General features: G+C 47.8%; 1 protein-coding gene across 4 annotated transcripts; it reads left to right on the top strand.

Annotated features, from left to right (window-relative positions):
• Positions 1-824: 824 nt before the first annotated feature.
• On the top strand, positions 825-22,437 carry zhx3b (zinc fingers and homeoboxes 3b). 4 transcript variants are annotated; one of them, XM_056274806.1, is made up of 7 exons: positions 825-1,448; positions 8,558-9,462; positions 9,584-9,694; positions 10,861-12,474; positions 14,099-14,848; positions 19,019-19,304; positions 20,257-22,437. In XM_056274806.1, the coding sequence occupies exons 2-7, from the start codon at positions 8,722-8,724 to the stop codon at positions 20,265-20,267; spliced, it is 3,513 nt and encodes a 1,170-aa protein (XP_056130781.1). In that variant the 5' UTR covers positions 825-1,448; positions 8,558-8,721; the 3' UTR covers positions 20,268-22,437. The 4 variants fall into 4 exon arrangements, with proteins under 4 accessions (XP_056130781.1, XP_056130783.1, XP_056130780.1 ...); XM_056274808.1 differs by having other exon boundaries at positions 825-1,745; positions 10,861-12,141; XM_056274805.1 differs by having other exon boundaries at positions 825-1,745.
• The last annotated feature ends 1,554 nt before the right edge of the window (positions 22,438-23,991 follow it).

The raw sequence follows: 23,991 nt of genomic DNA, 5'->3' as shown, positions 1-23,991 counted from the left end.
CAAAAGTTCCTGCTGCGTCTCTGTTGAGTTGCTTTGGTTGCCTCCTCCCATGATAGCCCAAGTATGGTCTTTGACCCTGGCCAATTCAGGTCACCTTTGTCTGTGTCTCCCTTACTTTCTCCGCTCTGGTGTCCAGTAGAGGGCCTCATTCGATGATTGACTGTATACATCTTTTAGGGAAAAGTTTTATATTTCGACCCTCTCCCTCAAGCTCTTTGGTATGAAGTAAAAAAAAACTCTACCTGAGACCTCTTTAAATCTCTTCCCCATTGTCTGCGAGGATTTTTTTTATTTGCTTGACTATCAGATTGTGATAGGTTGTCCCTAATTAAAATTTACTCAATCCTTCCTTTGATAAATGGAGACATCATGACTGAGTGATTAATAGGATGATTACGAGGTCAGTGATGGTAATTTATAATTATCTGCTGACATTTGAGTGACAAATGGCTTTGAGAGAATCCTGAAGCTAGTTTGGCAAATAAATGATTGACAGGACTATTTACTTAACACTGTGTAATCTACCCTAATAGGACGGAAAGAGAAAGTGATGAAAATCAATCAAAAATCAACTGACTCAGTTCGTTATGCAATATGATGTCGTATAAGCTCTCATTGAAAAGATGAAGTTTGTTGAAGGATAGAATAAAACCAAATGACACCTTAATGGAACAAATGTATAGCTGGTTTAGAGATAGGATGGCAATGGAATAGAAAAAGAAGGCGTCCTCTCACTTTGATAGGCAGTTGTGGATTTGTTAAATTCCACTATATCAGCTGTGGAGCTATTACATAATTATTAGTCCTTAACTGACGTTCTCACATACTTTATTTTCCGCACGTGACACAGATATATTCAAATCGATACATTTTGTGAAAAAAACAAAACATTGGTTTCCAGGTTATCGGGTCTGCCATAGTTAGGAGGGGTAAATAATTACTCAGATACCCCCAGATAGTTTTGCGGGAGGACCTTTCATTTCATCTCCCAGCCGGAAATCGGTTTACCACGTATTGTTTCGCCTATTGTTACTTTATAGATGACGTTTTATCCTTCGCTTCAGCCTCACTGCACGTCCACGTATGTGAGTGCGAAGGAGCAGGGGGGTGTGGGGGGTGTGGGGAGGGGGGTAATACAGCAACTTTAGACAACTGGGCGAACTATCTCTTTAAGGGAGGTTACCTGGGGGAACAGGTGGGAACAGTGTAATATTCGAGTAATCAAGGAGGGTTCTGTTTCTTTGAGAGAGAGAGGGGGGGAGAGAGAGAGAGAGAGAGAGAGAGAGGAAGAAACCCCCCCCCCCCAAAAAAACTTGACAACGTCGCTTTTGTGGGTCAACGACGGTGGGATGTCTGCCTCCCTCGCCTTCACTGGAGCGGAGCTCTCACGCCAACTTGAAGTCTCGACCGTCAGTGACGTTGGCGTCACGTGTCTGCCTCTTCCCTCTGTACGTACGTCGTATTTTCCCTTTCCATCCTGCCTGCTTTAATGCCGAGAGCCACTCGAAATAAACAAGAGCGAAGGGGCCTTTGTGCCGTCCCGCTTCGGTGTCACGTCTATCACTCAGTCGATGGACAGAGAGAGAGAGAGAGAGAGAGCGAGGGGTTACACCTAAGTTGGCATCAATAACGCCCCGATCTCACGTCATTTATTACCTTCAGGGAGCACGTATTCATTGTTAAACTTTCTTTTTTTTTTCCCGCGCCGCCTGAACTGGTTTCCCGCGGACGAGGAGAGGCGAGTGGTGAGTCTCCGTCATATTTGTACACAAGTCTTCCCCCTTTCTAAAGTTGGGCGAGCTAAACCGTAGCCGCTATACCTTTGCGGGCTGCCGCTAAGCAGCGTTCGCCAGCTGCACGTCGCTTCGCTTAAAATGGCGACAGCGGAGGGGGGCGAGTAGTTTTTTTGGGGGGGGGGTGTAGAGAGAGAAACAGAGGGGGAGAGAGGGGGGGAGAGAGAGAGGCTCGCCTTTCTTTGCATCCTCTCAGAATCGGTTCCATTATATTGTTCGTGCGTTGTAGTCGGGCGCGTGAAGTTAACGCGCTGCCCTGCGTAACTCGAGCGGCGTATAAACATGCGCGCGTGTTCGCTGCGAGCTATACCCCCTCGTCGGTAACGCTTCACGCCGCGCTCCTGTCCGCCAGTCGGGGGGGGGGGCGCTTCTTTTGCCTTTTGTGTCGCCTCGCCAACCGTCGCCGTCTGATCAGAACTGGGGGGCCAAAGGACTATTCGCGTGTTGGTGATGAATTCAACTCTGACCTGACGGTTTTTTTTCTTTTTTTTTTTTGTTTTTAGTCCTCAGGTCTGTCAGCTTCTCTTTTCTTTTCTTCTTTACATAAGCCGCTGTCACAGATCGCTCGCATCCCATCCATCTTAATAACCCGTGAATGCAGAAGTTTGAGATCGTATCGAGCTGCAGATTTATTTGGGGGGGGGGTCGGGGGGGTTGACGTTTCGCGTGTTTATTTCATGTGCTCCTCGGCGAGGCGGCACGCGCGCCGTTTCTCTCCACGCATTCTGTTATTCTGGGGTTGAAACTTTTACATGCTAATGTGATTGCTGTCTTGTTTCCAGGGCTGAATTTAAAGTCGTGTGCCAAAACTTTTCGCAGACTACACAAATCTCTTCCCCCCCCCTCCTCCTCCTCCTCCTCCCCCCTCCCCACATGATAAATTATCCAGATTGCTTCACGGGCATTTAGGAGCATGCAAACCACTTTCCAATGCTAATGTTATCTTGTCAACATTGTCATCAATTTGTGGCTCCAAGGATTAATGCAAAGCTCCCTCAGACACCTAATTTGTGCCTGATGTTCACGTGATTACCAGCTATAGACGTGAAGCTTAACCCAGCTATCTATTCATCACCCATGTCACAGCTATTACCATCGGCATAAACCAATTGGTATACCATTGTTGCCGATCACAGACAGAATAACAGTCACCCAGGCTCATTGGGTCTGTGAGAGTCTATTCTATATGGGGCTTTGATGCCCTTGGGTTTAGTTTCCCCCAGAATAAGATTATTGGCCCTCAAGGAAGGATCTTTTATCGCACTGCTGTGGTGATTTCCAGAGGTTGTGATGGTTTTACATCTCCCTCGTCAGTTTCACTTATCAATCTGAATCCTTCTGTCTTTCGCAAGTGCTGTCTCTCACTCTTCCCCTTCATTTAGATCACTTTCTCGTGTCTGTAGTTGACACATATTCTCTTTTTATATGAAGTAAGCCTTTTGATTACAAACCTTGATGGTCATCATTTGGCCTGTCACCTGTTTTTTTTTTGTATGTGTGTGTGATAATTTTGAGATCTTTTCTCTGTTTTGCTATTGTTTGTTTGAGCGTCATTGTCAGTGACTTTTTCTATATTGTTTACTTATTGTATCTTTTAACTTAATTGTTATTATTGTTGTTATTACTGTTATTTGCATCAGTTCTTCCAGTTGCCGGGGCATCATTTTCATTATTGACTCTCCTCTGTCTTGCAATTTACAATTTCATTTAGCAGACGCTTTCATCCAAAGCGACGTACGTCTGGCTTGACCTACATTTATAGCTGTTACCTGCAGATCTCTACCAAATACAACCCTTTAAACAGAGTCGTCTACTAGTCAGTAGCCTTTACACAGCAGAGGAGAGAGAGCAGTGAGATCCATTCTCCTACATCCAGAGCCAGCAGGTTTGGGTCAGTAGTAGCAGCCTCTGCTCTGCCTGGCTGGTTAACAGCTTGTGATGTCAGCCATTTTAGGTTGGACAGCATAGAGCATGGTGCTCCGCCATTTTTCTCTCCCTCCCCTCTCAACAACCCAGTTTTAACGCCTGCATTGCCAGTGTCCACAGCAGTGCAGCCTTTTGCAACCCACACAGCCATCCGCTCCCTGACCTGAGAGCAGCCGAAATGGGACTCTGCAGCAGATGGAATGACACAGTAGGAACACTGTCATTGAGGTTTCCTTATGGTCACCAGAATTGGAAAACACATGTAGCAGCCAAGGTGGAGAGAAAGCTCAGATACAAACATGCAGGCCATTGGTGTCAGTCAAGCTGTAAGTGAGAAAGTCCCTGAGGTTGAAGGACAGTTTTGTGGGAGTGAGATTTGTTTCGTGCGGTAGCACTAGTGGAGAGAAGTAAATGGCGAAGGGTTTTTGTTTTGGCACAAACAGGAGTGTATGGCGAAAGATGCCTGTTTTGATGTGTTCGAAAACCGGCTGCCTTGTTAATCTTGGGAACAGAGTTGATACCCCTGTCTACCTCTCTCAAAGAGATGGCATGTGTTGGAGCCCTGTTTTGTTTATCCTTGCCTGCTTCGCCTACAGTGAATAGACTAACGCCAGCCAGCCCCAGGCCGCTATGAGTCAAGCCAGGCTCCAGAGCCATGGGGAGTAGGGAACAGAGCAATAGCCCATGCAGATGTCTGAACAGAGAATCCGGCACTGTGAGCGAACAGGAAGAGACGCCATCAGCTCTCTGGCCAATAGCAAGTGTTTGTGACGCTGACCACACCTAGCTAGAAGACATGAACACCGCGTGAGTGAGGCACTGAAATAGGAGCAGGGTAGGGACTCTCCAATCAACACTCACAGGGGTGTGTGGAAAAAACAAGCCCTACCAGAGCCAGTGACTGGATGGCATGAAGTGTGTGTATATGTGTGTGTAGAGGTCTGTGTGACTGTGTGCATGTATATGTGCATGTGTGTGTGTGTGTGTGTGTGTGTGTGTGTGTGTGTGTGTGTGATTGTGTGTCTAAGCACATGCATGTGCTTTAGAGAAATGAGCTGGTGGGAGTGAGGGGGTAGGAGGTGGTTGCCATGGGGACAGTAACACACCAGTGGCGCTGCCGACCTGTCTCCCTGGGCTGAACTTATTCAGAGAGGAGGGAGGGAGGAAGGGGGTGAAGAGACGGGGACAGAGGGAGAGAAATAGGGGTGGGGGGGCGAGAGAAGGACCAAACACTGAAAAGGTTGTATGTGTTGCATATGTTACATGCTTCTGTCTCATTTATTTAAGATGCTTGATACAGACCAAAATAAACTGTCAGGTTGACAGAGCGATATCAGCATTGCAGCTGTGTCCGAACCAGGAGCTGAAAAGTATTTAACATATGCAGGTGGACCATTGGGCTTGACTGTTCAGCGCTGTAGGCTTTTCTAATATGTGTGAGAGTGAGGGAGGCTATTCTTGGCCTGTACTCAGAGGATATAGCCAAGGCCCGTACTCAGAGGATATAGCCAAGACCCAGACAAGGGTTAGGCCAGGGGATGATAGAAGGTCACGTCGCACGAAGCCATGGATGTGGCACCGTAACATGGGTTGTGAGAGAGTACGAAAAACTTCTTGTTTGTGTGTCACAGGGAGGGCTCTCTGTGTCTCTTACACAGGAAAAATGGCTGCCTCGCTGCCTCAGTAAACAAGCCTCACACACAGGCATGCAGGCACCCACCCCCACACGCCACATGCTCGCTCTCTCTCTCTCTCTCTCTCTCTCTCTCTCTCTCTCTCTCTCTCTCTCTCTCTCTCTCTCTCTCTCTCTCTCTCTCTCTCTCTCTCTCTCTCTCTCTCTCTCTCATACACACACTAAAACACCAATACACTTAGCCTCGCTCCTCACACTCACATTCTCTCCCTCAACTCACAGGAAACCCACATATGTGAGCGCTGACACACATAATAGACCCACATCACCACATGGTCAGTCTATGCGCAATATTACTGACCCAAATTAGAGTGTTTGTCTGATGCCCTCATACCAGTGAGTCAACAAGACCAGCGTGAGCTTGGCATTGCTGAGACAAGCGCTACCCGCTTCGACTGCCCCATAATAGTTCAACTTGTATTGCACGGTTATTACTCTGCTTCCTCACCTGTCTTAGGAGTTGTGGAGCGGGGTTTCTTTTCGTACTATTTCTGAGTCTCCATTTTGCTGAGGCTCAAGTTTCGCGTCACAGCTTTTTTGCATCTTTGGAGAGAGATGCACCCGCAGAATTGTGGGTTTTTAATTTTTGGCATAGCTCTTGTCTGTCCAACAGTTAGTGGCCATTACCAACACCGCTCTTTAATCCCAATAGCAACTGGTGTTTTGAAAGGTGTTAATGGGGTGTAGGTTAGGGAGTGCGGGGGTCGTTTAGTTGGTGACTATGAGCGTGTTAACTGTTCATTTAACAGGGGTGATTTGCATGGGGTATGGAAATGCACACAAGCTTGGCTTGAGGCTTGGCTCTCAGGTTGTGTCCACTGGCTGAAGAGCTTGGGGTGGAACATTCCAGGCTTCGCAGTGCAGCGAGGAAGGAGGGAGGGGGAGGAGGGAAGGGGGACCGACTGTGTGATTGTGGTATGGAGCAAGCAAGAGAGAGACAGAGGGTGGGTAGAAGAACGGGTGTTGGTTATATGTGTGTGTGTGTGTTGGGGGGGGGGGGTATCGGGGAAGAAAATTCCTCACTGAAACACCTCAGTGCTTCCTCCGCAACTGTTAACACCCCTCTTCTCTTTCCCTCCCTTCCTTGGTCTCACCCCAACCCTGCTGCCCATCCCCCACCAATCTCTCCCACTCTGCCTCCCTCTCCCTTCGTCTGCCGTCACTCTCCTCACCCCCCCACCCCCTCCTCAGACCCACGTGATGGATAGCTGGGACTGCCCACCCATAAGCCTTTGTGTTTGGTCATGTGACCAGTCTGCCTTGGCAGAGCTGTGCCCCCTGATGCAGAACTGAATGGCAGAAAATGGCAGGGGGGTAGGAGGGGTGCACAATGGCCCAAGCCAAGGGCAGTTACTCTCTCTGGGGGTGTAAGGGGGGAACAAGGGGCATCACATTCCCTCCACGGTGGCAAACTCCATTTGCCTGTTAACCCCTGGCACACCGGTGCAAAAGATAGCTGTAAACAAGGGTTTGCAGACCAAATAAAGAAGATGTTCTTCAGTGAATTGAATTTGGGAGAGAATGTGGTTGATGGCTTCACTTTTTAAGACCGAGAAGGGAGTCGGATTTCCTGGGCGATTTCGAGTTTTGTCATTCCTGACATTCAACTCCATATTCAGTTACCCGTAGCTACAGATTTGTGATCATTTTATTGCACTGAAATTATTTTCTTGCCGTTAGGCCTCCGGTTTTGGATGTGGGAGCGTAAACTCTATTTATCCCAGCTCGGTCGTTTTGTCAAAGGGCATCCGTAGCACACTAGGTCTGTGAGGGTTAACTGGGATCTGAGCTAATGCACCATGACCTTTCTGTGGCAAAGCAAGGCAGAGCATGCGTGTGAGTGTGCATGTGTGTGTGCGAGAGAAAGTGAAAAAGACCTTGCTCAGCCAATGCGATGGAGTAAGTTGGGATATTTGGTCATGGGGGGAGCATTGTTACCGTAAAATGGCTTTGACCTATATATTTCTTACCTGACAGAGTTGGTGGTGCCATGCCAGGATTAGCGGGAAGAGACTAGATTTAGTCAGATTTTGGTCTGAAACCCCATTTAGTATGTGACTGGTATTGCTTTGGTTAGTATTTGGGAAGTGGTACGGTTGTTAGGTCCGGGCCGTCAGATAAAGAAAGCTGGGTATAGGAAATCCAGTCAGGGCTGGACTTCAACAGGCTTTTGGGTTTTTGTGGCAAGCCTTAGTGGGACTTTGAGCTTTGGCTGCTTTGTGTGTGAGGTGTCAGGTCAGTGCAGAGTAGTTAGGAGAGTAATTGCCCTAGAGCTGTCCTCCAAACACTGCATCACTACCCTCGAACTCGGGGGGGGGGGTGAGGTGAAGAGGAGGGTGGGGACGGGTGTCTCACACAGGAAGCTTCGCCATTTTGTGTGGAGGCAAGGGATTCGGAAATATGGGTGAAGTTTGAGCGCCTCTGTGAAATTTTCAGTTTCGCGAGTCTATTCTACGCGTGTCGTAAACGCCACCTCAGAAAAAAAAAAGTTACTTGCATAATCTGCAAGTAAACACTTTTATTAAGCAACACATTCTGAAGATACCGTTTTTGTATGTCTTTAGCACTTATTTGCCAAGCCGTGTACTGTAAGGAACTGTGGGTAATGCATTAAAAAAGTTTGCTCTCTCTGTAGAGGTGTGTTTGAACGAGGGGAAATGAGAGAGGGACGGAGTTGTGTGGGGGAGGGGAGAGTAAGGGGTATTGAGGCGGTCTGCAAAAAAGCCTTTAGTGAAGAAGCTGAGATTGAGCTTGGTTGAATGGCCTCATAAATAAGAGAGCCTTGAATTTCACAGGGCAGCGGAGGTGTGAAAAAGACCTAGGCTTAATTTTTATTGAAGAGGAACAAGCAGCACTGTATTTCGGCGCTCCAGTTGATGCTCCTCACAGGACCTTAATGGCTTTTTTTTCTTTTCTTTTTTTTTTTTACCAATGACATCCAATCTGTGCTTTTGAGTTACATCTAAGTGAAGATATTAGCTTGTATCATTAAGTGTAAAATATCTTACCTTTTCTCTGTGATTCTACTTGTACACACAACTTGTAATCTGTCATTATTTTGGTTGAGCACCTTATAGTGTACTTGACTATATGTCATTATTAATGATTTTCTGAACCATAACATTCTTTTTCTCATTATTTTCAGGGTTGTTTTTTTTTTCAATCTGAATTGCACTGAAGACTGCCGACAAGTCAGCAGACCCCTGGTCATGGCCATGGCTGGTCCGTAGTCAACCTGGAGCAACCCCCTCTTCTAAGTCACATACCATTCACAGCCATTCATCCAATCCCCCACCTTTTGGTCACGCCATGGCCAGCAAGAGGAAGTCTACCACCCCTTGTATGATCCCCAGCAAGACCATGTACTTTCAAGAGGAGCTGGAGCAGGAACCTCCAGTCCCCCTCCATCAAGCCAGGAGCTCTGGAGGAGGCAGACATAGTCCCTTTGACATAGAGGAGTCTTCCAAACCAGAGAGGGGGGACTCTGTTAAGGATGGTGCTGGCACCTATACCTGCAGACCCTGCAACTTTGAGACCCATGACCTTAACCTTTTCCTGGACCATGTGTACAGTGGACACCCAGACTTCCGAGCAGACCCCAGCTTCCTCTGTGTGGACTGTGGGGTTTCGGCACCTAAGTTCGAGGGTCTGGCCCTCCACAACGCCAGAGTCCACCCCAGCACATTAAACACCACACTACAGCTTAGGAAGAGGGAGCGGAGGGTGGTGGTGGAGCAGAATCTGATCATGGGGACAGATATGGTGAAAGACACTGAGATTTCTATCACTAGAACCCCAATCATGAGGATGCTTAAGGGCAAATCGGAACCAAAAAGGATAGTGGTGTCCCACCCACCCTCTGATGAGTCTTCATCAGACCCTAACTCTGTCACTAGAGAGGCTGAGAGGAAAGAGACTTCTACAGTGACAGTGACCCATGTCCCTACCATTGTCCACAATGGAGCAACAAACAAAGTCACTCTGCCTTCAGCCATTCAGATAGTCAATGGCTCAGGGACACTGCCAATGCTGAAGACTGCCATCACACAGGTCTGTGGTACCCTTATGTTGTGTTTGGCTTTCCTTATAGTAATCTGTTTTTGAATTTAGTTCATACAAGATAAATTCAATCTGTCAGATGTTTTGATACAGCCTTTTAACATTCATTCAGGTAGTCTCTGTGGTCCAGAGCAGAAGCCTTCACCAGTCTGCCCCCATCACAGTCTCCTCATCTCTCCCCTCCTCCTCCTCTCCTTCTGCTGCTTCCAAAAACCTACCCAAGGTAAATCCACAAAGGCATTTTCATTGTTGATTAGGAGCCCCTAGCTGTACACAGAGTATACAAACTGCATACCTAGTAGCCCAAGGGAAATTTGAATTTACAGCACACACATTTAGCAAATATGCAGTAATTTTCAATAAATACAACTTTGTTGGCTTTTAATGAAAACACTGACATTGGAGATCTGTTCTTGGTGCCCTGCGGGTGACTGTAGATTACCATGGGGCCAGCTGTCCACACTAATTGCATTATGCATTTTGGGGCAACTTGTATAAATTCTGTTGCAAAGAATACATTCACACAGTTGTGTTCAGTAAATCTTAAAAGTTGTTCAAATCCACCAATCTATACTTCATTATGATAGTGAAATCCAACATGGAGTATGCATTAACTTTCCTACAACTGGACTATGGACTCCCCCGATTTACTTGTTACTAGCTGGGATAATGCCATGATGTAATGCAACAGTTACGATGCTGTTTCATGCAAGTTGAAGGGAATGGCACTGTAGTGTGATATGATACTGAGCCATTTTCAAAATGGATGCTATGATATCAGAGTAATTCTCGACCGTGTCTAATATAACCTATAGAGGCATTCCCTAAAAAGCTACCCTACTTAAGAGTTATGTCATGGTAGGCTGATGTATTAGTAACTAAAGACACAGGCTTAAGATAAGGACATTAATAACTATTTTGCAGCAAACTGAGTATAAGTTTAACATAACTTCATTTCTGTAGCTTACGATCTTCATGAAACAGTAAAACTTGAATTCACAGCCCTGTAAGTAGATTCAAGTCTCAGTCTCCCAGTAGAGCTAGTTTGTAGTTGAAGCTGTTCAAGTCAAGTATTGGGTCTCCACAGTTCAAAAATTATATGCAGTAAATGCAGTGTATAGTGTGTTTGCGTCTGGGCTGGACTAAAGTTTTCTTTTACGTAGTTTCCAGGGTCATGGGTGCAGGGTTAACATGTCTGTGACAACATTCAACCTCTTATCTGTCTACGTACTTGCAAAGAGAATCCTGGGCACCCCTGATCTCAACCATTGCTGCTGACACAACTTCAGTTGTATAGCTCATTGAAACGTCACCATATTTGAATTATCTGGTGAAAATTGTTTTGTTTTCATGCTCTTCTCGTTTTCTTCTTCCTCTCATATTCACCAGGTGATGATTCCTCTGAGCAGCATCCCCACCTACAGTGCTTCCATGGACTCCTCGTCCTTTCTGAAAACCTCTTTCAGTAAGTTCCCCTACCCCACCAAGGCTGAGCTCTGCTATCTGACTGTTGTCACCAAGTTCCCTGAGGAGCAGATCAAGATCTGGTTCACCGCCCAGAGGCTTAAGCAGGGGATCAGCTGGTCTCCTGAGGAGATTGAGGAGGCCAGGAGGAAAATGTTCAACACCATCATCCAAACAGCACCTCCTAGCTCCCAAAACCAGCGCCAGACCCAGAGCCACCAAAGCCCATCCCAGCACACCATTACAGTTCTGCCTGCCTCACTTGGGTCAACTGGGATCCCCCACATCCTTCAGGGCTCTCTAGTTGGCCAAGGAGGGGTTATTGTCACCCAGCCTGTGATGGCCAATGGCATCCAGGTTAGTAGTGCTCCTGTGGCACTGGCTGTCACACCTAAGCCCCAGGCTGCAGCACGACCCATGATGCAGGCTCGGCCTGCTGCTGCGCTAGTGGCAGACAAGGGCATCGGTGTGGTGGTGGGGAGCAGCAGCGGCAGCAATAACATCAGCAGCAGTAGTAGAAATGGGGCAGGGAGCGCCAACACTATAATCATAAGTAGCAGTGGTAGTAACAGCAATAATGGTAGTAATAACACTAGCAATGAAGCCAGTGTCATCAACCTTAGTCTTGGGAATAGCAACCATAGCAATGTCAATGGCAAACTTAAAATTTCTGCTGGTGATCTCAATGACAAGAGCAACAGTGATGCTACAAGTGATGCTACAACTGCTAAAGGCAAAAGTGACTGTAAGAAAAAAGAGATCAGCGACAACAGCAGCAGTACATTTAACAATAACGGTGAAAACGAAACTCCTGACACTAAAAGCTCCACGGGCAGCAAATCTAATAATGGCAAGAACACTAGTAATGGACAGAAGAGTAAAGATGCTAACAGCAGTAACAACACCCCAAGTGCAGCCACCACCCAAGTTGTTCCCACAACTGACATTAGCAACTCCCCAGTCTTTAGAACAGAGGCCTCTTCTTCCCCCACCTATCAATCTTCTTCCCCATCGCCTGGGACTCCGTCAAGCAGCATACCTGGCTCTCGAACACTCCCAAACATGTTGCTGGACCCCAGCTTCTACAAGGGCAAAAAGTCTCAGGAGCAGCTCAACGCTTTGAAGGATAGCTTTCAGATCAACCAGTTCCCTAACCAGGAGGAGGTGGACCGTCTCATTGCCCTGACTGGGCTCACCGTGCGAGAGGTACGCAAGTGGTTCAGTGACCGACGCTATCACTTTCGCAACCTCAAAGGCACACGCTCAAGCACAGGTAGTCAGAGTAAGTGTTCAGCTACAGCTGGGGCAGGGGGTGGTTCAACTGCATCAGGGAGCAGCACCCCTGGCAGCAGCGCCATCTCTGACAACTCGGATAATAACACCGCCTCTGGTGCTAAAACCCCCCAGCAAGGCTCTGCTCCCCTCAGCCCCAATGCCTCTCAGACCCCCACCTCCCCAACCACACCATCTCGTCGGCCCCCAAGACCACCGTCTCCAGACTTTACAGCCATTCGCTACAAAGAGAGAGAACCTCACCAGGTGAGACTCCACTCTTTGTGTGCAGTAGCAAACCTTTAGTTTTAAAAAGTGATAATCTCCGCCAGGCGGCAGCCTGGAGGGGGTTATGTTTTTGGTTTTGTGTGTGTATGTGTGTGTGCACGCGCGTGCATGCCCTCACGGCTAATCTCGCAAACTACTGGGCCTATCAGCCTAAAGTTTTTTGTGCACAGTTATAAAAGTATGGTCCGCGGTGGCGTAGCGGTCTAAGCATCGGCTTTGTATCGATGCAGTTGCCCACTGGGGACCAGGGTTCGCGCCTCGGTCTCATCAGGTCCGACAATGGCTGGATTCGATGAAGCAGCAGTAATTGGCAACGCTGTCTTCGGGAGGCGACGGAGTCGGCTTGTGTTCGTCACATGAATGCGTCTCTGTGTGTGTCGGAAAAAGCAGTGGTTCGGCCTGGAGTCGCCTTGTCACGAAGGTGGCGAGGCGTCTCCTTCGAGACTGCCGGCCGGAGAGACGCAGTTGGCGAACGCATGCAGTACGGGGGTGGGTGTTTGAACTAAAATAGGGAGCGGTTGGCCACTAAATTGGGAGAAAAGGGGAAAAATCAAAAATAAATGTTCAAAAAAGTCTGATGAAGAGCCTTTCGTAGCTGTGGTGATTCAAAACCTTCGAAAAACGTTTGTTCCGTTCACTCTCCAGCTTGCTCGACCGACACTCCTCTTCATCGCTGCCCGATATAAGTCAACCGTGCGCATGCGCGAGTCACATCTACGGTTGAGTCAGATCGGGCAGCGACAGGGTTAAACCCAAAACATTGTCGGGTACGAGTCTTGAAAGTAAACAAGAAGCTGATCGTATTTCGCATGCCAGCAAATTATTCACCGCCGATCTTGGGTGGGGAGAACTAGAGGAATACTGGATGGGCCAAAAATAATTCGCCGTATTCACCTCACCACCACACGGAAGTGCCATAAGTGCTATAAAAATACAATTGCAAGAGTAGGATTAGTTACAGCCACAGCTGGAAATCATTTCAGTAGCTACAATAAAACAGTTCCCATGGCTGAGTTATGTTTTCTTACCTTAGTTTTATGAATGACAGTCAATCAGCAGAGCAGCCATTCACCTCGATTCGTTTTATAATCACGAAAGCCGTGACGGTTAAACACATTTGAATTCTTTTCTTACCATTGTTTTATTCCTTTAGAATGAATGAAAGTCAATCGGCGGAGCAGCCATTCGCCGTCATTCATTTTATATCATGAAAACCGCAACGGTTAAATACGTCTTTTAATATGGGCTTTGACATTATGATGGCCTGATCTGTCGTTTCATATTAGGCTTGGTCGCTTTCGAGTGAGGGTCTGCTGAGGAGGCTGTGCATCCACAAACTGAGAGGCAAACATTTTTTATTAGTTAGATTTTTTTAGCTTCCTTGAGCGCTGCATATTAAAAAACTTTTTTTCCCCATATTTCCCTTTCAATCAATTTGGCGCTGTGCAAAAGTCTTGTAATGGCAGGAAAAACACTGGTTTCTATGTCTGTGTATGGAGAAGGAGAGAATAATACGTATGCCTGGTGGAGATCTGCACTCTACTGAGTGCACTCCTCTAGTATCGAATTTTTTATCTATTTTTCCCACTGTGTCCTACACCAGGTAAAAGCACTGGAGGCCAGCTTTGCCCAGGACCCTGACCCCTCTGGAGAGGAGGTGGACAGACTACGTGCGGAGACCAAAATGACCCGGCGGGAGATCCATGGCTGGTTTGCTGAGAAGAGAAAGAGAGTGGCGGCTGAGAAAAAGAAGGAGGAGGCTGAGCGGGCAGTGAGAGAGGAGGAGGAGGGCATGGAAGCTGATGGAGAGGAGGGTAAGAGTATTGACGGGGCAAAGAAGGAGGACAGTGGAGATCGACAGAAAGAGGACAGTTCCTTGGAACCAAAGGTCAACCCTATTAAGATCAATCTGAAGATGCTGAAGGTAACCGAAGCCAATGGCAAACCAGAGAGTGAAGGGTCAGACAACATCATTGTACCGCCTACATTCAGCACCACACCTACCACCTCCCCAGGTGCCACACAATCTTCTAACCCCAAACCAGCCCAGTCCCCCAAACCGTCACTGATACGAGGTAAAAAGACCGCAGAGCAGCTCCACCTGCTCAAACTGGTCTATGCCCGGACCCAGTGGCCAAGTGCTCCGCAGTATGATGAACTGATCTCAGCCACAGGCCTGCCAAGGCCTGAAGTGGTGCGCTGGTTTGGGGACTGTCGCTACGTGCAGAAGAATGGCCAGCTGAAATGGCTGGAGTCTTATCAGAGCACAGCCTTGGAGGAGGACCTTCAGAAGGGAAACACTCAAATCCTCCAAGCCCACCTGGATGCGCATGGCAGCCTTGTGGAGTCACAGGTAGTGACAACAACACCAACTAGAGTTAAACATCATCGTCAGAGAAATTGAATTAATGTGTTTGCCCTTAAAACAGAATTTACATTTCATTCTATGGAAAACCATTTCAAGTCAATTAATAGGAACAAGTGTTCAGTTTTTCTTGAAGATGAGAAACAGTTGAAACAAACCTCTAATCTGGGATGCTATGGTGGGACATTTGCTACTGGGGCTCCACAGACAATTAGATGGGCTCTTGTTGAATTTGTAAGATGACTGAATTTTAGCACCCAGATAATGGTTTTTCCATTTTAAAGGAAAATTCTATTTCTTACAACTTGGGTCTTATTTTCATAGTTTTTGCCATCGTGCATATCGGTTATATATCATTTTACTCATCGGCTTCATTGTTGAGATTTGGGGTATGACACCACTTGACGTAGTTTGACAATGGTGTCTTACGGGGCAACTGAGCATGTGCATCTGACATGTTTCATCAAGTCCAATTTAACTCAATTCTCCAAACCACATATGGAAGTGAAAAGAATTGTGTAAGTTATTATCCGAAATGTCCAACATTATCAGTGGTCCATTACAACTTCCTGAAGTTCCTGGTTCAGCTTGCAGACATGACCAGCCTATACTTACTGCACGTAGTAGTAACCATCGACTACCTGTCCAGTGCAATAGATATAGATAGATAATGGGAAATAGATAATGGGAATTTGTGTACAGATTAACTGAGGTGCTAAGAGTTGCCATTGTGGTGGTGTTGCTGGTGGTATTGTTGTTGCTGAAAGGACAGGTTTAACGCTCTTGTTTGTTTTCACTTTAAAACGCCGTAGTAAAGCTGTGTCCAGTGGTGGTCACTTGTCCAATAGCTCCAAAATGAAGCCAGTGACTGAGTGAAGTGGTACCAAAACCAATAAGCAACGATGGCAAAAACTATGAAAATAAGACCCAGGTTGTAAAAAAAAGGAAATTTCATTTAAATATCTATACGAAAATTTGCCTTGTATTCCAGGACCCTCACATAATGGGGACGGAGGAGTTCCTGAATGTGCCTCTTGAGGACATTCAGTCTTGGCGTGGTTGTTTCTGCCTCAGAGAGAAGCACATTTGTAATACTTGTGTCGACCACTTACACTTGACATGTCCATATCGAGATCTTGGAGATGTCATGTAAATTTTGCCTCCAGAGTGGGGTTTTTTTTTTACTGTAAAAGATAATAATTCCTCTTCCTGTTTCTTTTTTTTTTTTACGTGCCATGCTGGTAACTCAAATGGTTCTCTGGCCTTTGAAATTGAAGCCACTTTAAACTCGCATGAACAGAAAAATATATTAATACTGAATCAAGTTAAATTATATGGACAACTACATGTCCCATAATTAATGTCAATACCAAAAAATTTTTTCTTGATTGACAGTCTTCAAACTCATGAACAACAATTCACTGTTTGGGCTTAACACTTTATTTAAGAAACTCTAATTAAGTCCTTTGTTGTAACATGTAAAGAAAATGTATAATGCAGCCTAAAAACAGTATGGGAATCTGTGAATTTGATTTACTCTGTTGAGCCAAAACATTATGACAACCTGCATCATATGCTGCTGGTCTTCTGTGTGCCACCAAAACAGCACCGACCTGCCAAGGCATGGACTCTGCAAGGACCCCTTAAGGAGTCCTGCGGTATCTGGCACCAAAACATTAGCTGTAGATTATTCAAGTCCTGTACGTTGTGCAGTGGAGCCGCCGTGGGACAGACTTGTCAGTCCGGCACATCCCACAGATGCTCAGTCGGATTGAGAGCTGGAGAATTTGAGGGAGTTTGCATGTTCTCCCCGTGTCTGCGTGGGTTTCCTTCGGGGGCTCCGGTTTCCTCCCACAGTCCAAAGACATGTAGGTCAGGTGAATCGGCCAAACTAAATTGTCCCTAGGTATGAATGTGTGTGTGTATGTGTATGTGTGTGTCGGCCCTGTGTGATGGCCTGGCGGCCTGTCCAGGGTGTCTCCCCGCCTGCCGCCCTGTGACTGCTGGTATGGGCTCCAGCATCCCCGTGACCCTGAGAGTAAGGATAAGTGGTTCAGATAATGGATGGATGGATGGCAACACCTTGAGCACTTCATCATGTTCCTCAAACCATTCCTGAACAACGTGTGCAGTGTGGCCGGATGCATCATCCTGCTGAAAGAGGCCACCGCCATCAGGGAGTATCGTTGCCATGAAGGGGTATACCTGGTCTGCAATGATGTTTAGGTAGGTGGCACAGTCAAATTGACGTCAACATGAATGGCCGGACCCAGGGTTTCCCAGCAGAACATTGCCCAGAGCACCACACTCCCTCCATCAGCTTGTTGTCTTCTCACAGTCCATCCTCGTTCCATCACTTCCTCAGGTAAACGGTGCACACATTACATGGCTGTACACGGCCATCCGCCTGATCTAAAAGAAAACGGGATTTATCGGACGAAGCGATCTTCTTCCACTGCTCCAAGGTCCAGTTCCGATGCTCACGTGCCCATTGTAGTTGCTTTCGGCTGTGGACAGGGGTCATCATGGGCACGCCGACCGGTCCGCGGCTATACAGCCCCATACGCAGCAGGGTGCGATGCACTGTGTGTTGTGACACATTCCTCCTGTAACCATCATGAAAATGTTCTGTGACTTGTGCCACAGTAGACCTGTCAGTTCGGACCAGACGGGACAGCCTTCATTGCTCTCGTACATTGATGAGCCTTGGGTGCCCAACACCTTGTCCCCGGTTCATAGTTTGTCCCTCCTCGGACCACTGTCAGTAAGTACTCACCACTGCTGACCGAGAGGGAGCACCCCACAAGCCTCGCGGTTTCAGAGACGCTCTGATCCAGTCGTCTGGCCATAACAGTTTGGCCCTTGTCAAAGCCGCTCGAGTCTTTACTCCGGCCCAGTTTTCCTGCATCCGACATGTTGACTACGAGAACGGATTGTTTGCTGATCTACCCAGACCTTGACACATGTGCATTATTCTGTTCGCCCGTGAGTGGTCATAATGTTTTGGCTCAGTAGTGTATGGCCCATTGAGGATACACCGTTTTGATTGTTTAAACTGCATTAAATGAGAAACTGAATGAACACTGACTATTGGGTAACACTAAAAGTTGGGTAACGTATGCTTTAATTAAAACGTGTAAGTCAGATTTTAAATAGCAGGCCTGTCCTCAAACCAGATGAAACCACTGGGTTAACGACAATGAAAGAAACAGTCTCCAACCCTGCTCCTGGAGGGCTACCATCCTGCCGGTTTTCACTCCAACCCTAATTTAACACACCTGATTCTACCGATTACATACTTAACAAGACCTTGATTAATTGAATCAGGTGTGTTAAATTAGGGTTGGAGTGAAAGCCGGCAGGACGTTAGCCCTCCAGGAGCAGGGTTGGCAACCACTGCCTAGGCATTCTCATTGGCATCTGCATTGAAACCTATTCTGGGGCTAGTCTTGGGTGTAGGTCACTGTTCGCCGTGTTCGATAACAATACTGATTATAATTCCTTTCATTTATTAAGGTTGATCATGCCGGGGGTGTCTGGGTAGCGTAGCGGTCTATTCCGTTGCCTGCCAACACGGGGATTCCTGGTTCGAATCCCCATGTTACCTCCGGCTTGGTCGGGCGTCCCTACAGACGCAATTGGCCGTGTCTGCGGGTGGGAAGCCGGTTGTTGGGTATGTGTCCTAGTCGCTGAACTAGCGCCTCCTCTGGTCGGTTAGAGTGCCTGTTCGGGGGGGAGGGGGGAGTGAGGGGAATAGTGATCCTCCCACGCGCTACATCCCCCTGGCAAAACTCCTCACTGTCAGGTGAAAAGAAGCGGCTGGCGACTCCACATGTATCGGAGCAGGCATGTGGTAGTCTGAAGCCCTCCCCGGATCGGCAAAGGGGGTGGGCAGTGACTGGAACAGCTCGGAAGAGTGGGGTAATTGGCCAAGTACAATAGGGGAGAAAAGGATGGGGGTGGGGGGGGGTAAACAAATGTTGATCATATCGGTTAAAATTTGTGGGCATCTCTTTTTGGCAAAAAAGTGATGTATTTTTCTCCAGTCACTATAACCTTTTTGTGACGAAACTGTGCTGATGTTTTGGTGATGGAAGCTGTTGGGGAGCATTTATGTGTGCACATGTATATAATTTCTTAATTTCTTCTTTATGCCAGTTGCAGGAGCTAGCTCAGGCTAGTGGTTTGACCAAGGAGCTGGTGCAGCGCTGGTTCTCCACCAAGAGTGCCTCTCCTCTCCAGGCTGAAGAAAACGCCGCTGCTGATAAAACAGGGCCAGGTGCACAAGACCCGTTACCGGAGCTACAAATGGGAGGATTTGGAGCCTCACTGGTGAAACCTTGTCAGGCGGAGTTGCAGGAGGAGGACGTGGAGCAATCTTTGTGTGGCATCACAAAAGAAGGCGAGGGGGATTGGAGTTACAATACTGTGAATCCCACTGAAGGTGAATTATACCTGGTGCCATAGCAATGACTGGGTTAATGTGTAGACTGACCAGGGGGGGTCAGAGCGTTGTTCTGTTCTCCAACCCGTTGTGACAAAAATCTTCTGTGTTTTGACAATCAATCAGAATACCTATTTGGTATTCATGAGATTCTGTTTGGGGGGTTGGAGGTGGGGTAGAGGGGGTCGGCTCATCTGTAAAGTAATGAATCGCTGTATGACTACATATAAGTGTGTCTCGTGTGGGGGCGTCCAGGTAGCATGGCGGTCTATTCCCTTGCCTACCAACACGGGGATCGCTGGATCGAATCCCTGTGTTTTCTCCGGCTTGGTTGGGCGTCCCTACAGATACAATTGGCCGTGTCTACGGGTGGGAAACCGGATGTAGGAGTGTGTCCTGGTCGCTGCACTAGCACCTCCTCTGGTCAGCCTGTTCAGGGGGGAGGGGGAACTGGGGGGAATAGCATGATCCTTCCACGTGCTACGTCCCCCTGGCGAAACTCCTCACTGTCAGGTGAAAAGAAGCGGCTGGCAACCCTACGTGTATCGGAGGAGGCATGTACTAGTCTGTAGCCCTCCCCGGGTCGGCAGAGGGGGTGGAGCAGTGACCGGGATAGCTCAGGGGAGTGGGGTAATTGGCCAGATACAATTAGGGAGAAAAAGGGGGGGGTGAATGTGTGTCTCGTGTAACATGTTATTTTTAAGGTGGGGCAAACACCAACGTTCAGGATCATAATCATGAGCATCAGGGCATGCAGTGACAGCTCGTCGTTGTACACTTGCTGCTGTGTACCTTTTAAGCAAGTTGGCGACCTCCATCTTGGCTGATCTACTGCTGCTCCAGTTTAATTTCTGTAATCACACTGGCATGTACATTTTTGGACTGGTGGGTTATGTAAAGATGTATATTGCCAAAATTCCTTATCTTTGACCTCTTTTTTTTTTAAATACAGGAACAAAGTGAGGGATGAACTTATTCTGAGGAGGACCTGAATTCATAATGCAGGTGACCTTCGCATGGGGAGTGTGGGCGGAAGACAGCAGATGTGATTGTAACAGGATCACTGGAAATGGACCTTGAAGACACCCCGACTCGCCTCTCTCCTCCCTCTCACCCCTCGAGGTGGGCAGAGCCTCCTCCATCTCCCTCCCATTCGCTACTATACAAGATGGACACTATAGCCCGAATAACCTCATCCGCTTCTCTGTACGCCACACTCCACACGCACTCGCAGCCTCCCCCCAAAACCTTGAGTCTGCCATTTTCTTCTCCAGAGGAAGTTCCAGTAGAGACTGAAAGCACAGGACTGGCGGAGGAGGATCGGGCTGGGCTGACGGGGGTGGGGGACGTTGGCTGCGTTCTCCTGCCGTGTTTGTTCCGCCTGCCTGCTGTGGTAGGAGGAAGAGGAGAGCGGAGGGTAGATTTGCAGGAGGGGGAGGGTATTGGAATTGTGGGCAGGGATCGAGACCCGGGTAGATGTTGAGAAATGGAGTGGGGGTTGGGCTGGGGTGTTACAAATCTGGACTAGACAGATATCGACCATCAGTTCTTAAAAAAGAAAAAAAGAAGAAAAAAAAGGATCGGGTGGTGTGTAAAAGTGGCTGTTCGTAGAACATTTGGTTGGAGCCAGGGGCAGGGCATTTGAAAAAGAAACCGCACAGCTCTTTTCTACAGGGTGCTTGCCCAGGCCTTAGAGTAAAAAAAAAAAAAAAAAAAATGGTCCCCTTTCCATTGTGTCATTTTCACACCCAGTTTTCCAGTTCGGCCTAAAATATACTCATCCACTTCAATGTCACGCTCGCCGCTTATCTTGAATGTGCTGGCAAGGCTGTTCATAGCGCGTCATGTGATGTAGCAGCGGCGCTCATTTGATCGCGCTCACCTTTTACGGGAGACGTCGTCGCACTCTCTTTCATTACCCTTTGTGTGCTTTTTGTTTAAAGAGTATATGAACATGTACATGTGTGATATGGGGGCGGGGCGAGGCGGGGGGGGCGGAGTCAGGAGTTGTGTCATCCAAAGAGGGCAAAGCACCGCCACATCTGAACAGAAAGCAGCGTTTAGATCGGACTTTGAAATAAATGTGTTTTAGCATCACACGCTTCTTTACGTCGATGACAACGTTACGTGCATTTCTTTTCATGGAACTTTCTTATGTAAAACTTGACTGTAAAAGAAATCCGAACTTTGGCGAGTTCCATATCTAGACCTGATGTAATTTTTACAGATGTTATTTGCAGAATAAAAAAAAAGGTTACAAATGGTCTCGTTTGTGGCGGGCGTGCCGCCGGTGGCGGAATCGGCTCGTGTGGCGTATCGATGGCCAGTTGGTGAGGGTCGTGGCGCTAAAACGGCTATTTATGCTACGTGGTAGCGTGGTAGGCATCCGAGTCAGCTGTGACAAAACTAGTTGGGAACCAAGACTTCCGGTACGAGGCCCCGGCCTGAATTCTGTGCCACAAAACGGCGATACTGGGAAGACTAGAAATACAAGTTGAAGCACTGCCCCACGCTATGCTGTAGTTAGTATTGGAGCGAATTCGGGGGGGACAACGCAACCACAGGAACTGCCGCGGCCGGGAAGCGAACCCGTATCGCCCGCACCGCGGGAGACATCGCTAACCGCTAGACTAGGGTCAGACCCGCGGGCCAGTGGCCAGCGTGTCTACTTATCCATGCACGTTACAGTATGCTATACAGCCCTCGCTCTGTCAGCTGTTCGTTTACAAAGAAACATGGCGTAGCGGTCTACTCCGTTGCTTACCAACACGAGGATCGCCGGCTTGAGTCCCAGCGTTGCCTCCGGCGTGGTCGGGCGTCCCTACAGACAAAAGTGGCGGTGTCCGCGGCTGGGAAGCCGGATGTGGGTGTGTCCTGGTCGCTGCACTAGCGCCTCCCCTGGTCAGTCGGGGCGCCTCCCCGGGGCGGGGGGGGGGGACTGAGGGGGAATAGCGTGATCGTCCCACGCGCTACGTCCCCCTGGCGAAACTCCTCACTGTCAGGTGAAAAGAAGCAGCTGGCGACTCCACGTGTATCGGAGGAGGCATGTGGTAGTCTGCAGCCCTCCCCGGATAGGCAGAGGGGGGTGGAGCAGCGACCGGGACGACTCGGGGGAGCGGGGTAATTGGCCGGATACAACTGGGGAGAAGAAAAAAAAAAGAGGGGGGGGGTCATAAAAAAAAAAGAAAAGAAAAACGAACCCATCTGTAGACCTACCCCACATCCACGACAATTAAATGTAAAATCTCAACTCAGAAGAAATGGAGGCGAGGTAGTCATAAGTACTTTTATTTAATTTTCAGGATTGAATATGTTTCATATGAAAGGCAAAATTAAAATAATTTTCTTCTCCATAGCTTAGGCACATTACAGAAAGGCGTTTGTAAATGAGACCGTCAGTAACAAATCTTAAAAGTTTTTTTTTCTTTTTTTAAATGACACAAGCCCATTAGAGCATGAGAACGATGTGGCTAATTAACTGACGTGTACATAGACACTGACAGGCACACAGACATCAGCAGACAGGTCAGCAGCAGGAGTTATGCAGCATTGGAGGGAGAACTCTCCACAACAGATCATTGGTTGACCACCAGAAGAAGTTACATGTCAGGTAAACGTAAGCGTTGTGATGAAGTAGGGGTTAAAACGCGACAAGGCGCCGACGACCTTTTAGCGAGAGACGAGCGAGACCTGAAGTTCAATCCTGCCACTGCTTTTCCCTTAACTACTTCATACCATATGGCTTAGGAGTGTCTCAATAGGAAAACAAAAAAAACAAAAAACAAAACATTGTGAATACTGATTTTTACATCACATGGCCGATAACAATTTCCAGACGGTATTAACAAAGGGTAAAAACCGATTCCGATACAAACTTGGAACAGACATCGAGAACATTGGTTTAACACAAACGCCGCCTTTAGGCTCCCTGAAGGCCCGGACCACATACGCTTCCACCCTCTGGCGTCTCTGCGAGTCATCACGCCAGAGAAACGGGCCTCGATTCAGTCAACTCCTCCCCCCCCTGACACACTCATACCAGAAAACAGGAAATGTGAACCGAACCTAAGTTTTTTTTTATGGGCAACATCAACCAGCTGCGACTTCCGAAACAAACTTGTTTCATTAAAGAGTTGGGGATGATCAACGAGCAGATGTTCAACTCCCGAGACGTTTCAGTGTGGTACGAGTACGACTTGTGTGCCATGACAAAACTCCCCAGAAAACCACGGCAGAAAGAAAACAACAAAAATATTCACCAAATAAACAAGAAACTGGGAATGGAGCTACAGAACACGGTGTGTTGCGGTTGTGCCTCTCGCTGGCGTTCCAAACCCCCTCATTTGGTCACTGTCGGCTAAACAATACCATATTTCATCTGGCTACCCGTCCCGCTCTCCTCACATTACCTTCCTAAATTCACATTTTAACACAAAAGACCCCCTCGGAAAACCCGGTACTCGCCGGGCCTGCTGGGCCTCAAAGCCGCTTTTAACAGAGACGTCCGTCAGAACCAGAACATTCACCGGGTTAAAATCTGCATAACGGCACCCATGAGCATCGTTAACGTCGTATGGCTTTGGCTGTTACGGGGGATAATCACGCTGAACAAATCAAAACTGTGTACAAGAGGGCCATGGCTGCCTTAAAAACGCGACACTGAAAGGAAAACAACATTAAGACATTT

The sequence above is a fragment of the Lampris incognitus genome, chromosome 2, assembly GCF_029633865.1.
Source record: "Lampris incognitus isolate fLamInc1 chromosome 2, fLamInc1.hap2, whole genome shotgun sequence".
NCBI lineage: Eukaryota > Metazoa > Chordata > Actinopteri > Lampriformes > Lampridae > Lampris > Lampris incognitus.
Note: the sequence above shows the minus strand (reverse complement) of the source record. Positions and strands in the feature narration are given on the sequence as shown.

Coding starts and splice junctions, on each gene's coding strand:
- zhx3b (XM_056274806.1), top strand. CDS start 8,722: ATGGCCAGCAAGAGGAAGTCTACCACCCCTTGTATGATCCCCAGCAAG. Junction 9,463..9,583: donor TGAAGACTGCCATCACACAG/GTCTGTGGTACC, acceptor ACATTCATTCAG/GTAGTCTCTGTGGTCCAGAG. Junction 12,475..14,098: donor AAGAGAGAGAACCTCACCAG/GTGAGACTCCAC, acceptor GTCCTACACCAG/GTAAAAGCACTGGAGGCCAG.